At 39.6% G+C, this 15,658-nt stretch overlaps 1 protein-coding gene across 3 annotated transcripts in view; it reads right to left on the reverse strand.

Annotated features, from left to right (window-relative positions):
* RPS6KA2 (ribosomal protein S6 kinase A2) overlaps positions 1-15,658 on the reverse strand; it is a 285,949-nt gene that overhangs the window by 243,494 nt on the left and 26,797 nt on the right. The window contains exon 1 of one of the 3 annotated variants that reach the window (XM_042025106.1): positions 14,283-14,378. The exons of 1 other annotated variant lie outside the window; for it this stretch is intronic. Coding sequence is in view for 1 of the 2 variants with exons in the window: in XM_042025105.1 (XP_041881039.1) it covers positions 10,164-10,211 (48 nt within the window). In the remaining variant the exon portion in view is untranslated. Of the gene's footprint in view, positions 1-10,163; positions 10,581-14,282; positions 14,379-15,658 lie in introns of those variants that run through there. One more of the 3 variants, XM_042025105.1, reaches the window with a different exon arrangement.

Raw genomic sequence — 15,658 nt, forward strand, 5'->3', positions numbered from 1 at the left:
TACCTGCAAAGGAAATGGTGGTTCTGGAAAGAAAACAACTTGCTCACACAAGGTAATCATTAATTGTTTCTGAAGCTGCTAATCCCTTCTCTTCTCTAAAACACACCATGAGCTTTGCAGGTTAACAAAGGGTAAATAACTTGAATGACAATAGCGCACAAAGGATTTACAGGTACATTCCCTGACAGACAAATTTCCATGCAGGGAAAAGTACCTGTTTGAAGCCACTGATCATCAAGTCATTTGGGGGAGTGCTCTGATTTTCAGAACAAGAAACAGATATTTATCATCACAAGGTCTAGTTAAAACAAAGAATCTAGCATACTACCTGTGCAGAAAAGAAGAACTGACTAATGACAACACTATGAACAGTGCTGCCAGAACTTATGCAGAAATGTGCATTCCCGTGAATCAAAAAATCTCTAATTCCTTAAAAGTTACAGCTTTGGAGAGGAGTTTCTATATTTCAAGTATCTTTCACACAAACATCACTTTCTGCCTCAGACTTCTCTTCCAGGGCTGTAAGATTTCTCAGTCATTTGAACATGACTTTTCTACTCGGAGTTTCCAAGCCACAATACATTTTGCTTTTCTGAAAGGCAACATAAACGCAGTATACACATTAAGCTCAGATAACAGGCTACAGAAAAAAAAATAAATAAGTGCAAACCAAGTGGGAGGAAAGTACATCAATTATTTCATCCTGACTTTGTCCCAAGAAAAGCTGCTGAGCTATTCTTTGCACACAAGTTCCACTCCTGTGTCATATTTTCATTGTAAACTCAGAAGCCCCATGGAATAAGGTGATTACTCCAGCCTGAGTCAGGTTCTTGAACACCAAGCCTGTGCCTGTCCTGATGTGAAGTTCTGCTCCTTCACTGTGCTCCTTTCAAATTCCTCTTCATCACGAGTCCTCACTAATTCTCAGTGAAGGGTTTTGGAAGTGGACAGCATAGGACTACTCAGCAACAGGAGAATTCAGGGGTGCATCAGGAGTTAGGGCATGTACAGTGCTCAGCCAAACTACAGAAGAGCAATCCTTACAAGCTAGGGAATGCTATTACTTCTGGCCATGGTATCCATGGAAGCTACAGAGGGGGAACAGCCCTGTGAGGCATAGGGCTATTTTAAAAGTGCTATGAGAAGTGCAGAATTAGGCCCAATGCACTGCAAAAGGTACCAGTTATGCCAAATTCTGTTCAGCATTTTCTGCCATGAACTGGGTCTCAGAATTGTCTGCAACAAGCTGCAGTGTCTGACCTGAGCATAACCACAATTAAGAGTCATTAACAGAAACAAACCAAAAAAGGCTTCTCTTCATAGAAAGCCATATACCTACTCACAAAAATCTTCAAAAAATAATGAAAGGTATGGATAAAGTCAACTTAATATGAAAGTATGTCAGCTGTTTTCCAGAGACACACCCAGTGACTACAATACGGGTGCACTTGACAATGGCATCATATCATGTGCGCCAAGAAATCACATTTTCCTATTTTTCAACACACCAAAATCAAGTATACTGGGGAGAAGAACAGGTCTTATGCAATACTTTCCTAAATTCTGTGCTTTCATCTGATATTATACACAGGTATGTGGAAGATCCTTTCAGAAGGCAATTACAACCCACCACAGACTCAGAGGTGTTTCATCCTACTGGGTAGCTGAGCAAACAGAGGCAGTAGCACTTTTCAGACTTCCAATTCCTCATCCCTTGCACATTTCTCTTACTTGAGATTCAAAGCATATTCATAGCAGTAAAAACAGTATTGATTTTGCTTTAAAAAACAAATACACATCCATCTTTGTGTATATTTGCAGTAAAAGTTAACTAGTCAGTGCCCCTGGGGGTGTGCAGCAGGCAGCAGAGTGCAGCCACACAGGGAGCTTCTTTCTGAAGCTCAGAAAAAATGTTATTTAAAGAGTTTACACTGCTCTAGCACTTGCCCCAGCACACAGAGTACAGGGACATATTTGAAGCCCTGAGGTATTTCCCAAATGCCAGTGGCAAGATCCTGGAGCTCAAAGCACCTGTGCTTGCCTCCAGCTAAAGGAAAAAGTACTTCAGAGAAAACTTTAATGAACTAACATTGAATTAGTCACACAATCTCTTTAAGAGACACTGCACAATGCCAAGCATATTAATAAAACACAGAGAAATGTATAAGAAAACAAGCAGGAGAGAAAGCTGCGATACACCGTACATCTCCACGCAAATTTTAACTTTTGACTGCAGATTTCAAGAAATTGCTGTACAGTGCAAAAATCTGCACAATACTAGAAAGCTTCACGTAAGAGAAGTCATGTATTTTCTGCACACTCAGCAGTAGGCCCTCAGACAGTAGTTCTAGCAAATAGTCTTCAAGGATATTACTACAGTTCTGTGCTCCAGGGGAGAATGTCACTACTGTGCAGGAAGAGTTTGGGGTGGGGAACATATCATATTAATCTGATACACACCTATGTAAGGCAAGGTTTAGTGTATATAAGGGTGTGACAATATGCATAATCGTCTTTTGTTGATTTTCTTGCATTTAATCTTACAGTGGTGTTTCAGGTAGTCTCTCTTTACCTACCAATTTTTTAAATAAGTTAAATTATAAGACATTTATTAGCATATTAGGCTAGCAATAGCAAGGAAAATCACATCAATTTTACAAAGGTTAATGTCAAAATCCCCATTCTGTTCTTCAGCCCATCAGTGCTTCTTCTCATCTTGGAGCCCCAGAGAGATTCCTCAGCAAGACCCTTTTCCACAGCCCTCCCAGTCCTACCAACATGAGAGTCTGTTGGTGAAACATAAGCTTCAGGAGACAGATGAAGCAGTCCTTCATCCTCAGCCAGGGAGGCAGAAGCACCGTCCACTGAGAGCAGTCCCACACCCCCATACATCGAGGTCCTGCTCTCCCCAGAATCTTTCCCAGTACTCCCAGGGGGGGCAATAGTGTGTCATGGCCAGGAGAGATGCCCAGTGGAGCAGAGCAAGGCAGGAAGCAGGCTGGTAATGCAGCCCAAGCCATGCTGCAGGGAAAGAACACAGAGCAGTTGTGGCAGTCAGAGATCACCTGGTAGCATTTAGCATCTCCAGGCTTTTCCCTGGCCCAAACCAGCATGTTTCTCAAAGCACTACCAAGGTCTGTCTCACACTAGATCACAAGCTTATTGAAGTACTAAGAGAGTGTTAGGCTCCACATAAGAAATTTTATAGGAGGACCACAGATACATCTAAGAGATGGAAATTTGCTGGCATTTCCACAGGTCCTCCTGTATCACTGTCATGTTTTAGGGTTTCTTTTTATTTGTTTCACTTGTTTCTCTGTTTGGGTTTTTTTAAAGAGGGGGAAGAAGGAAGCCTGCAGTAAGTTATCATTAAGAACTATGGATCAGCCCCATCGAATCTTTGGACTTGGAAAATACAGCTGATATTTTACTTCCTTAATTCTTACCAGAAGTCCAGGGAGTTTTTCATATTATTTATCAATCTGTTGAACATAAGTACTGCTATTCCATCCAAACCCCTCATTAGGGCCAGTGTGCCAGTTTAAAAGCAACCTATTTTTCCTCCACCTCAAGTACAAGAATAAGAAGTTTCTTGTCTGCATGCTCCCCTATTGTTCTATTGTTTCTAGACCCTATAGAAATAATTGCTGTATCACCTGTAGCAAACAACATGCCAACACACCTCCACCCAGGTTGCACAGACGCACGCACATTCACCACATACAAATTCTCAAACTGGGCTTGATTTTCATTCGCAATCCAGTTACATAACCATGGACAGCAGTAGCTGTCTCACTGGCATATTAGCAGTATGTGTAAGTAGATATTTCTGAGCTGTGGTCACAGACTTAGGCATGGCATTGCTCAAGACATGCAGCTTGGGGGAGGAGGAAAGAGAAGACAGTGTTCAAGGGCTGGCTTGCATTCTCCCTCAGTGGCTCCCAGTTGTGGCCTCAGTTGTGGCTCCCAGAACGCCTCCACAAGCACCACCTCCTCTTGAATTTACTGACGCACCTCTATCAAAGAATTCAGAATGCTTCAGTTGCTTCTATTTCTACCAACTCAAGTCTATTTAGACTGACATTCTGCACACCAGAAGATTGCCTCAGGCTCAATTCTTTTGCAAACTTTCAAGCTTGACTAGGTCAGCTATTTCTCAGAATAAGATGAGGAGAAGAAAAATACCTATGTTGCTTAGCTCAAAAACAAACCTTTCCTCTCTTCCCTCAAATGAAACACTCCTTCGGAACACTGACACAAATACAAAGGGCAGAAATATGTACAGGTCTTGTAACATGAGGAAAAGACAGAATAGAAGTATAAAGATTAGCTCCCATTGTAATTTTGAAAGTGATCAAACTATTTGAATTCAGAAGTCTTTTATATTCAATCTTATTATTCCTTTTATATAGGGATACAACTTTTTGGCTATAACATGCAAAAGCATGTGTAATGTTTATACATGACTGAAGGCCATTTTAACATACTATTTGTCTTTATATTAGTTCTATTTATGTATATTATATGTAGTATAATACACACCTGTAGCCATGCTAAACTCAGAATTTTACTGCTTTCCTTTTACAACTCTGTCTTGACTTGAAATTCCTTCTTTTGTGAACAGCCTGCTTCATTCTTTGTTGACACTAAGAACTGAACAAGTACTTCAGCTACAAGAACAACACGTTCAAAGGCATAATTGTCCTCTTAGTGTCTTGTGAAGTTTAGGAGACTTGTACACTTCAGAAAGCTTCTCCTGCATCTTTTCAAAATAAACTACCAACAAAACAAACTTGTATTTTCTGTCACTCAGTGCTGCAAAAACATATGAACCAAAAAACTCATAGAGCTTTAACTCCTTGCCAGTGCCACGCAGACAAGTCCAAGGCTTGTATTCTGACAGAGAAGTAGGCAAGTCTTTTTAAATGACCAGGAATGTCTCACCAAGAGTAAGAGAACTAAACTGTTCCTGCTTGCAGCTTTTCCTTTTAAAGCCCAACCAGAAATAACATCCAGTTGTTCCTTCTTTCCTCTCCTCATAAAACAGATGCTTCAAAAGTTAGTTTGACAGCAATTTCTGTGTAATACTGTGATCTCTTGCTCCAAGTGATCATGCCCTATCCATTATCTGTTCTGGGAACCAAGGAACTAGATTATTTTAAATAATTACATATTTCCTAGAGCAAAACTTTCAGCAAAGTTCCTCATAAAAACATCTATGGACTTACAGTTACTATTGCATGGTCAAAAGATTGCAGTTATTCCTTAACACCACTTTACAGCTGGAAGACAATACGGCATTGGGGTCAACCAGCTCTAGGCATAATCAAGGCATGTAGCTGCCTAGAGAAACAGGCCAGCGTATGTGGCAAAACAGTCTTCCCTCCTGCCCAATCCTGCCACAGTCCCAGAGAGAGATAGATGGATGTTCCTGCAAAAGGTAGGATAGGGATCACAGGGCAGCAGCTTGCTTCATATATGCAGAAGTGACAAACAGAGCACTCTCCAACCTGTTCCATCCCTCAAGTCCTCCAGCAGCTGCAGCCACAACACAAGGCTGCTTTTCCCAAGCTCTACCCCCGACCCGGTGTCCCAGCTCCAACCTGTTCTTCTCCCTTTACCATGAGGGGGAAGATGCCTGACTTGACTAGCCTCAGATCTTCATACTCAAGAAGAACAATCATCCTCAAAACCCACCCAGCAACCTTGCTGACTACAACAGCTCTTGGCAGCTTAACAGTCTGAGGCATTGTGAGTGGGACAGATGGAATCCTTTCCCATATCTGGCTTCAAAAGCATCCCTACAACTGCCAAGCTGAAGTAATTTTGCTTGGCTATCTTAGTCTTAACAGTAGTAAAATGAAGATTCATTAGCATGTACTCATAAGACAAAGCAATATCAACAGTGGTCATGATGTGCCAACCTCATACACAAATCAAAGCCCTCATGAATCAAACACCTAGGTCCTCACAGCCTGAGCCAATGAGGCTGCCTCCAGCTGACAACTGAGGCAACCTGTACCTTCTCTGGACCAGATACAGGAAACCCCCTACACACACACATCCCTATTGATAGGTTATTTAGAAAAGCGTAAGAGAAACCCCACACACTTGTTTGAAACAGCTCCCCAAGTTAATTCTCATGCCTTCTATGATTTCCAACATATTTGGAAAGTACTATCCCCATTTTTCTCTAACGTTGTCCCAGTCATGACAGAAAAAAACTATTTGCCAGATCAGGCACGTTTCACTACCTCAACACAACAGTCCTGCAATAGTCCCACAGTAAGATAGGAGTCAGTTAAACACCACTAGAATTCCCTGCATTCCTGTGAGCTGACCCTGTACTGAACAATGTCATCACCGGGGATAGGAACTGTGACACTAAATAATACAGGTGGTGTGCATGCAGGAGGGGGGAGAGCCTTTGAAAATCCTTCCACTATGAAGGGTTCAAGCCCCTCACCCAAAATGGACAGGCAGCATCACCACGATAGAGCAGCTCCCTCAACTCAAGCTGACTAGGTCCTTGAGAACACAACAGATAAGCATGCATATGATAAACATCTAATTTTATAGTATGAAATATATTGTTTTACATAAAATATGAACAAGTACCAGAAACAAAAATCACAAAATACCTTGCCCATGTGTATGATTCTCCCATGTGAGAATGTACAGAAAGACATCTAACAGGTCCACACTGTCGGATTCTTTTGGTGCTAGATATCTTTTCATTCTGCTGTCCTTTGCATCAGTGACTCAGTCATATATTCCTTAAAGACAGAAACTTCTATTGGTGGCAATGGAGAAAAGGCAGAGGCATTTATCACAAGCTACAACAGAGCAATATTCTGCCAATACTGCAGTCATTACCAAATTGTTTTTCACAATGCTGAAAAAAATTAAAGATCCTCCTTTTTAATGCTACAAAGAACATATGCATCTCCATAAATCATTCAATCAGCATTTACAGCACCAGATCCTTGTAAAAGAATGCATCAGCTGACATCTTACTTTGTTTTCCTTAAGTGCTTCTCTCTTATTAGGCAACATTGTATCTTAATCTTAAACAGTGAAACTCTAAATTACCCATTTTTAATAAAACCTATTTTTCTCTGTCAGAATGATATTCAAGATGTTTTTCACTAGCTTTTTATTTTCATGCTGACTCCATTACTGAATTATAGTTTATTACAAGCAACTGTTTTCAGATCCATTCCTTAAATCAAACTGTTTATGTGATACTGTATTTTCTACGCATACCAATTTTGTAAAGCATACTAATTCAAGAATTAGTTAAAGCACTACAGGAGGAACATCTCTGTCTTTACATGATTGTTTCAGACAAAGCTTTCAGAAGAAATTGAGTAGCACAGGTAAGTTTACATGGAAATGTAATTTACATTTACTCTCACATGTTAAGCAGCAGCCCTTTCTTTGGAAGGACAACAGTTCTTTCAAGGTTCAGTAGGCAAAATTGTTAAATGTTTTCTTAGCAACTAATTTTTTTGGTCCTGAAAAAAATTCTTTTAGGAACCACTGTGTGATTCTGAGAGCTTGAAAGACAACATGTCCTTTTTCAGTCACTCTCCAGGCCAAAGTCATGTTGTCAACATAGCCATTGAAGACTCAACTCTGAAATCACCCTTCGTATACTCAAGATGAATCATTCACTTGTCTAAGAGCTGCTGGTGCCTACACAAACAGCAAGCTGAGTAACATCTGATAAGGTGTTTGACTGCTGCTTTAGTATACAATATTGAAGAGTAAGCATCTGAAGATGTTCACTACCATAATCAAATGCAATGTCATTCTTCGGTAGATAGTTTTTTGCCAGAAAATACAGGACTGTACTTGGGTCCGATCTGTCAATTTGGGGCATTCTTTTATATGTAAAATTAAAAGCATATCCTTTTAACTTAATTGCATCAACATCTAAACAATATTCATGTAGGCTAGCCATCAGGTAGATGCATATATTCACAAAAGGAAGAAGGGGGCTATGAGTCCTTCTCAAAACCTGCTTCAAAAAAATATTGCAATGAGAGTGGCCACAGTAAATAAAGAAAGAAATCATCAGCTGAACTCCCTATTTATCAGAGCAACCCCCCTCAAAAAATATTCGTAAGTTCTGCCCAGCCACCACTCAAAGACTTAGTTCACCTAATTCACCTTCCAGTTATTGGAGATTACTGTTTTTTTAACCACAACACTACAACCTCATTAAAGAGGAAGGGAAGCAAAATTCTCTATACTAACTAGCTGTGATATATTCAGGCAATCTAGGATGACATAGGTTATTGATTCCTGTGATTCAAATGACAGCATCAGACAGAAACTTGACTCTGTCATAATAAATTCATGCACTTGCTTGAGTGCAAAGTATGCACACACAGTGTAGGGCAGGATCTAGCCACTTGTTCTGCAATGCCTCCCTTTCTTAGCATCTAGAAAAAGGCCTCTTCAAACTGAACTCTTGGAAGGGTTACAGATGTTTTCCACCATTTTCTTTTGCACATTATCACAAATAAAACCAGTTTGTTTAAAATACTCCATCCGCCTCCAGAGAAACACCAGGAGCCAGCAACACAGATGAGTACATGAATGATACATGATTTCTGTTGTGTGGCACCATACAGACATCTTTGTGAGAGAACAAGTTGCTATGGGACTCCTGAGACTACCAATAACCTACTGCGAATTTCATGTTAACTTATGCTTATCACCACCTTGGTTGTACCCTCTTTCACTTTGTCACTTCAGACCAGTAGCTCAATTAAATAAATTTCTAACAACTACATTAAAATAAAATCCAGCATAAGTTTTCTCTCTTGCATTTTAATCCACTTTAACTGATTGGGTGCTTTCAGTCCTATATTCAAGAATATAACAAAAAAATCCACCGTTGTTAATATATCCCAATGGAATTACTACCATTTGATCAGGTATGCCAGCATTAAGGCATATATAAACTAGCAAATGGCAAAATTCTTCTCAGTCAACATAAGAAACCCTAAAAGGATAGTTCAACAGCACAATGGTGATATCAACATTTAAATACTGAAAATTTACTCCAGAGAAAAAGGTACAACCAACCATCTGCATCTGTGAATGTGCCAAAAATCAGTGAACCATGTACCAGATCCAACTTGCTTTGACATGCAACTGTCTTCTCTTGTGCCCTTTTAAAACTGCTTTAATTAGTATACAAAGAAGTTGAATATTTTATTTTGAAGAACCATATTGCAGCTATCAGCATGAAATCTCATATATGTTAAATTTTACCTCATGGTGAAAATACAAAATTCCAACTGACTACAACTGCAAATGCCCTGCATGAAAATTGAGATGCTTCACAGAATAAAGAGACTGCACTTCTAATCAACCACTAATAAAGTCTGTTTATGAGTAGCCAAGATGAGAAGGAGGGGGAGGGAAAAAGCCCAGTATGTTTTCATGACCTATGGGATAAATGCTTATATGTTGCCAACAAAGGATCCAGATAATGCAGACATAAAATTAAAGAATGGTATTTCGGATAGCTAATTACCGCAGCATTCGATACCTAGCTAGGTAGTGCTTGACAGAAACATATGATCTAGAGATAGTTTTAAACTCAGTTTAAACTCAGTTTTAAATGGAGTTCTACCTGAAAGTATTCAGTTTTCTATTAGATGTATTTGTATCTCCAGTGATTTCTGTGAATATATTTGAAAACAGAGTGCAAATATACAGCCTACACATAACATATACGCATATCTCCTAATAACAGCTCTTTTTTTAAATGAGAACCAGTCAATGAGCAGCATTCTGCTTTGTACAATGCAAAAACTTAGCACTAAATTGCTCGGCAGATTCAGAATATACAGCGCCACTAAGTCAAGGAGCACTGCTAAAAGCCAGCATAACACAACAGGGTGACAGAACCTGTAAACTGTATCTGTAGTCAAACTAACCCCTGTAGCATGCTGCTGAAGTCTGCTTTTGATGGATATTAATTGTGACCCAGACCCCAAGCCAAGAATAACATTACACTGAGAGAACAGTTCGAAGCATCTCAGTGCAAAGAAATCACAAGGCTGAGAGCACATAAACAATGCAATTATCAAACTTTGTCACCAACCCAACTAAAGCAAGCAAACCAAAAAAAAGCACTTTACCTTTTTAAGGAAAAATTTCTGCAATTTCTTGTGAGGCAGCTTTATCATCTTTTTTTCACTATCCAGGATACAGGTCAGGCATTGCAAGTACTTGAGCCATTCTGCAGGGGCTCGACACCTTTTGCCTTCTCTGTTAACTCGCTGCAGTCAGCTTAGCTCAATGCGTCACCAAACACCAGCCCAGCCCCGCAACAGATTAAAAGGCAAGAGCTAGGCTGGATCTCATTTTTGACTCAAACAAGGAAGCTATAATACAGACACTCCATCTCCAGTCAAAGCTTCAGCTGTGTTGTCAGCACAAGGAGGAAGAGAACAGGTATGAGGTCGGCATTGCTCCCAAAAAAAAAAAAAAACAAACCTGCAAAGTTAAAAAGGGTGCTTACACAGGGGCAAGAATTTACAAGAAGATCAAAGAGGCACAGAGATGCTCAGTATCTCACTGATCCTTTCAAATCCCATGTTACAAAAGAAACCCAATGTCCAGGACTCTGAACACGACCCAGCACTGCCTGCTGAGTGCAGCTTCTCACTGTGCACCTGTTAATTAAGCACATTGTATGTGATTCAGCCAAGCACAGGAAAGAGCCTGTCACTTACATTCTCTTCAAATCATTTGAAGACTTATTTCCTCTGAATAGTTTTTAGAAAAAACTCTACAGAGAGATTGCATGCAAAGATGTTATATACAGATCCATACGGAGGTATTTATAGAGCACACCGATGCTGGGTTTGATTCAGTACCATAGGAACCAGCAATCATGGGCATCGCTGCCTTCCCTTTGGGAATTTGCAACCTAAGCTCAGCTTCAGAAGGAAGGCCAGGGCTCAGCAGCACACCAGTAATGTTGTGTCTCCTGGGCCAATGGTGTCCTAAACCAGCAAGCGCTGTAGGGTGATCTGATCTCAAACACTGTGTACACTCCCAGTTATGGCAATGGGATAATCCCTATGTTTAAGAATGAAGCCCATGCTGAAGCAGCTAGTTTAACCAGTTTAAAAATCACTCCATGGTCAAGCTACCTCCATGATCAGTGTTTGAAGAGTCAGCATGTGTAAGAATACACAAAAATGTACTATGAGAGGAATTTCTTCCAAACACTATCAGTTGGTCCCAAATCTCCATCTCCTGTTTTTATGCTGTAAATGATTTCACACAAGCTTCAAACCTCTAATAGTCCATCTCTACTTGTAGCATTTTTCTGCCATTTGCATAATTTTCTTACCACAAGGACTCTTGTTTGTTCCTCTGCCCTCTCGCTGCCCATTCTTCAGGAGCTTAAGTACCACAAGCCCCATCAAATGTCACTGTAAATTTCCATTCCTACAAAGGCACACGTGTTTAACCTCCAGCAAGTGGCAAGGTCTGAGGCAAGCCAAGGAAACAGGAGGTTAAGAGAATTCAGCACACACTCAGCTGCAGAGGTTTGTATTTAAGGGAAGGCCAAACATGATAGGCAAAGGACAACTGCAGTAAGATGCAGGACCAAACTCTGAGAACTAGTGCCACTATGCACCCCAAGTCCAGCTGAAGAAACAGCACACTGAAAATGCCACAGAACAGAAGTGCAAGGTATGTCAAAATATGGGTCAGGAGAAAGATACAGACCCAGGACAATCACTGTGATAAACCAAGAGCTGAAGATAAGCAGCAGACCTGGTAAAAGCATTTCGATTATTCTGGCCATCAGGCATTCAGACTGATGGTGGAGAATTGCAGACTAGTTTTCTGAGAAGCATCCTGCATCATGAGGATATCTATCACAACAACATGGAAAAGATGATTTCAAGTCCCATTCCAAGGAATTGTTCCAAAACTGACAACAAGGGAACACAAGAAGCAAGACAGGGGGTAATTCTTTGGTGTGTTATATGTTTGAAGCCTTTGGGTTCAATTTTGATAAAAGTTAGAAAAAAATTCTTAGTATTATCTCACTGTGTACTGTGTAAGGTGGAAAAAAATCCAGGATACCTATAAAAACGGGAAGGTGAACACACCATAAAACCCACCTGGATGCATGTAGCAGAAACAAATTGCAGCCATAGTATTTTTCTCAACAGTTTCTGCTACAAATGGGCAAGTTTGAAACTTGAAGCCCTTCAAGCTATACAGTTTTAAAAACCCTGTGATTTTGGGGTATGCATTACCAAGAAACATACTACTTTTAAAACTAACAATTCTTACTCTACATCACCAGGATCTCCATAATTTCTTAGGATTTTTTCTTAGGATTTGAACTTCTGTCTAGGAGACCCAAGAGTCAAACAGCACTGACTTAGATTTTCATTTTTCCTATTGTAATTATTTGGCTGCTTTTCATTTCTGCACTCACATCCACAAAAGTTGCAAGGTTTTCTTTTACAAGAGCAAACAAAAATACATTGAAGAGATCTTAAAACTTCCTTCCTTTGAGATAACACATAATCATCCCAGACTCTATATTAATCTAGTTCTTTAAAGCTTAGCTCAAGCTAAACAATTACATTTAAGCTGAAGGTACCATAAGGACACTTCCATGACTTCTAATACATAACCAGGTTTTAGAAAAAAGCTGCATTACAGCAAAGGTCAAAGGTAGGCTTTCAGCTACAACTCTGAATTTCTGTGGTTTTGTTGTTTGCATTGTTTTGTGTTTCTTTAAAATCAAGAAAAACACTGAGGCCTGAAGACACACCTTTAGCATTATTTTTAGGTATTTATCTATGTCTGTATGTCAGGATACATTCTGAATTCTGTCACGGTTACTATGGTAGATAATTGCTTTTTGTTAAATCTGACAGTGAACAGATGTAACACATACAGTCCCTGCTTATTCACAATCCTCCCAGCTAAAAGCAACATTTCACATATAAACAAGTCCTCCAAACTCCATGTGCAGGAACACCTTTCCTTCCCGACGCAGCTATCTGCCCTTTTCAAGTCAGTGCATTGTTACATGCTATACAGGCTTTGCTTGGGCAATTTAAATGAAAGATGCTTCATTCATTGATGAATGCTTACCTGATCTTTCTGACCAAACCAATAGAAGGAACACATTTTTTTCAATTGTTGTTGCTGTTGTTGTTTATTTATTTTTGTTTATGAACTACACAGTTCTTAGCAGGCCTCCTCCATCTAATACTAATTCTCATTAGTATTAGAAAGATGGCATTAGCATCCCAAGAGAAGCTGGCCATAAGCAAATTCTGCAAGACTGAAGGAATAAAGTATCCTGTGGCTATATTTAGTTCTGCATGTAGTTCATATATACAGTATTTTATATTAAAGAAAAATGTAGCTCAGATTTTTCTTTCAACACAGTGCTACTCTCGACTGGAACCAATATTAAAGAGTTCCATAAAAATGTAGGTTGTGTTACAGATACCCTTCCTTTTCTACACCTACTGAAGTTTCTACTTTCCTTAGTAACTCAAATCTGAAAAGATAAAATACCTTCCTGGTTTAACTCACATGGGTAAAAAAAGAATAAGAAGCACAATTTGAAAAAATAAATTATTTTATCAGCAATTCTACCTAAGTGTTAGTCCTGTAGCTAACAGGTTTCTATTTTACCTCCTGTTTTTATTTAAAAATTCAGACTTACAAAATATCAGGCGACTTGTTTAATACAAGCTAGTTTCTGCATACTCAAAAATCAGAACTGACATTTTTTTCAGCTTTTCCCAACAAGTATTTGAAGTCATTACATAGAAAAGTGTATTTTTTTCCTATTTGATGCTGAAAGGATTTCTCCAGACAGCTGGCTAATGCAAATCTCTTTAAGCTTGCTGGGGCTGCACAGCAAATGACTGATCGAACTCTCTAAGTCACTCATTAGTGACTTAGATCAAGGAAGATTCCAATATGATTACCTGTTTTCAGGCTTTTTCTCCCCAGACTTACTTAAAAATAACTAACCATATTTGGTCCGGAATTTTGGATTACAGAAAAACTTTCTTCTTCCCCTCCCACTCCTCAAAAGCCTAAAGGTATGATTGTATCACCTTTTCTGTCCTGATACACCAACTGCATCTCCTCAAGAGCCACCTCGAGGGATAAACAAGGAAGCAGACCACAGAGGATAGACAGAGCCTGTGCTCTGCATAGCACTGAATACATGAGAGCAAGTCAAAAGCACTGACCTTGGAAAACAGAACTCTACTCCCTTTTGAAAATAGCCGGTACCAAAATCCACAGCAGTTTCAGCATGGAAGTGCCCACTTCAGGCAGCAGCAACAGCACATGATTTTCCCCTATTGTTCCAATTAGCAAACATCACTGCTTGGCAGATCCTGCTCTAGCTTTAAAAACAACTCTCCCCTCACACTTGCCAAACACCCAACACACAGGCAGTTTCCTGGGGAACTGATAACAAGGAATTCTGCAATAAAAGCAAGGAATTGGTTTCCCCACAGAGCCCTCTTTGTCTCCTTGCCGCCCTAAGAATCCTTGAGCTACCCTTTGAGATGGTCTCAATGAAAAAAATGACTGCATCACCTTTATACCAGAAACAAACAAACAAAACAGATCCCTGCAGTTAAAAATAGAAAAAAGAAACATGACTACATCACAGCAGGGAAATACCTAGATGTAGAAGTAACTTAATGGGAAAGGAGAACAACTTCTAAGAAAAAAGAGGTATATTTTATTTCCTGAAACTCACTGTATCACAAAGTTTAAGGAGATTTATGACCAAGGTTTTTAAGGGATTTGAGTTCTGCTGTGAATTTGGACACTGACCAAGGTTCGATCAAGATTTTCCTTTCTGTGTTACACTTTCATGAGGGTAAAACAGCTCCATGCATTTTCTCTGAATCTTTATAATAAATGTAAGCCACCTTCAAGTTGATTTCTATTCAGAAGCCTTTTAAAACAACATCAGTACTCAGCTATTAAAGTTTAGCTTAGTCTTTTGCAAATCTTTCCAAGAGTCAAGAGTTTTGTTGGTTTGGTTAGTTTTGGGTTGTTGGTTTTTTTTTTTTTTTTGGGGGGGGGGGGAGGGGAAGGGGGTGGTTTTTCACACAAACTTACAGTAATCCATGCTCTTTTTTCCCCCTCCTCATCAGACAGAAATCAAGTTATCCTCAAAAGTTACATTATAATTCATGGCCCTGCCGAGATTTTGATCTGCTTTTAATCAAGTTCTAGTTATTTAGGACTCTACACTGCGCATACTGGTTACAGAAAACTCACATTAGTTAAAACATGAGATAACCCTCCCTTACTTCTACTATAGCCAAGGCCTGTGCTCAAGTGTGGAAGAAGACAGAGGGGTACACCTCTACATAGATGACAAGGTTAAGAAGCATAGCAGGGGAAAATACCTATATCCATAGACATGCAGCTCTCTGGCCACTTCTCAGAGTCTCCCTATAACTTCACATATACACTACTAGAAACATCCCTTGCTGGAGGCAAAAGAAGGGGATGGAAGTTATGAACAAAGCAACAGGACGATAAAAGGCTGTAGGCTATAAATAAATCATTAACACCATGCTTCTCTACATGCAGGCGTAGT

This window comes from Corvus kubaryi, unplaced genomic scaffold (genome assembly GCF_017639235.1).
Source record: "Corvus kubaryi isolate FWS band 111438036 unplaced genomic scaffold, C.kubaryi_AGA036_p1.0 37266, whole genome shotgun sequence".
Classification (NCBI taxonomy): Eukaryota; Metazoa; Chordata; class Aves; order Passeriformes; family Corvidae; genus Corvus; species Corvus kubaryi.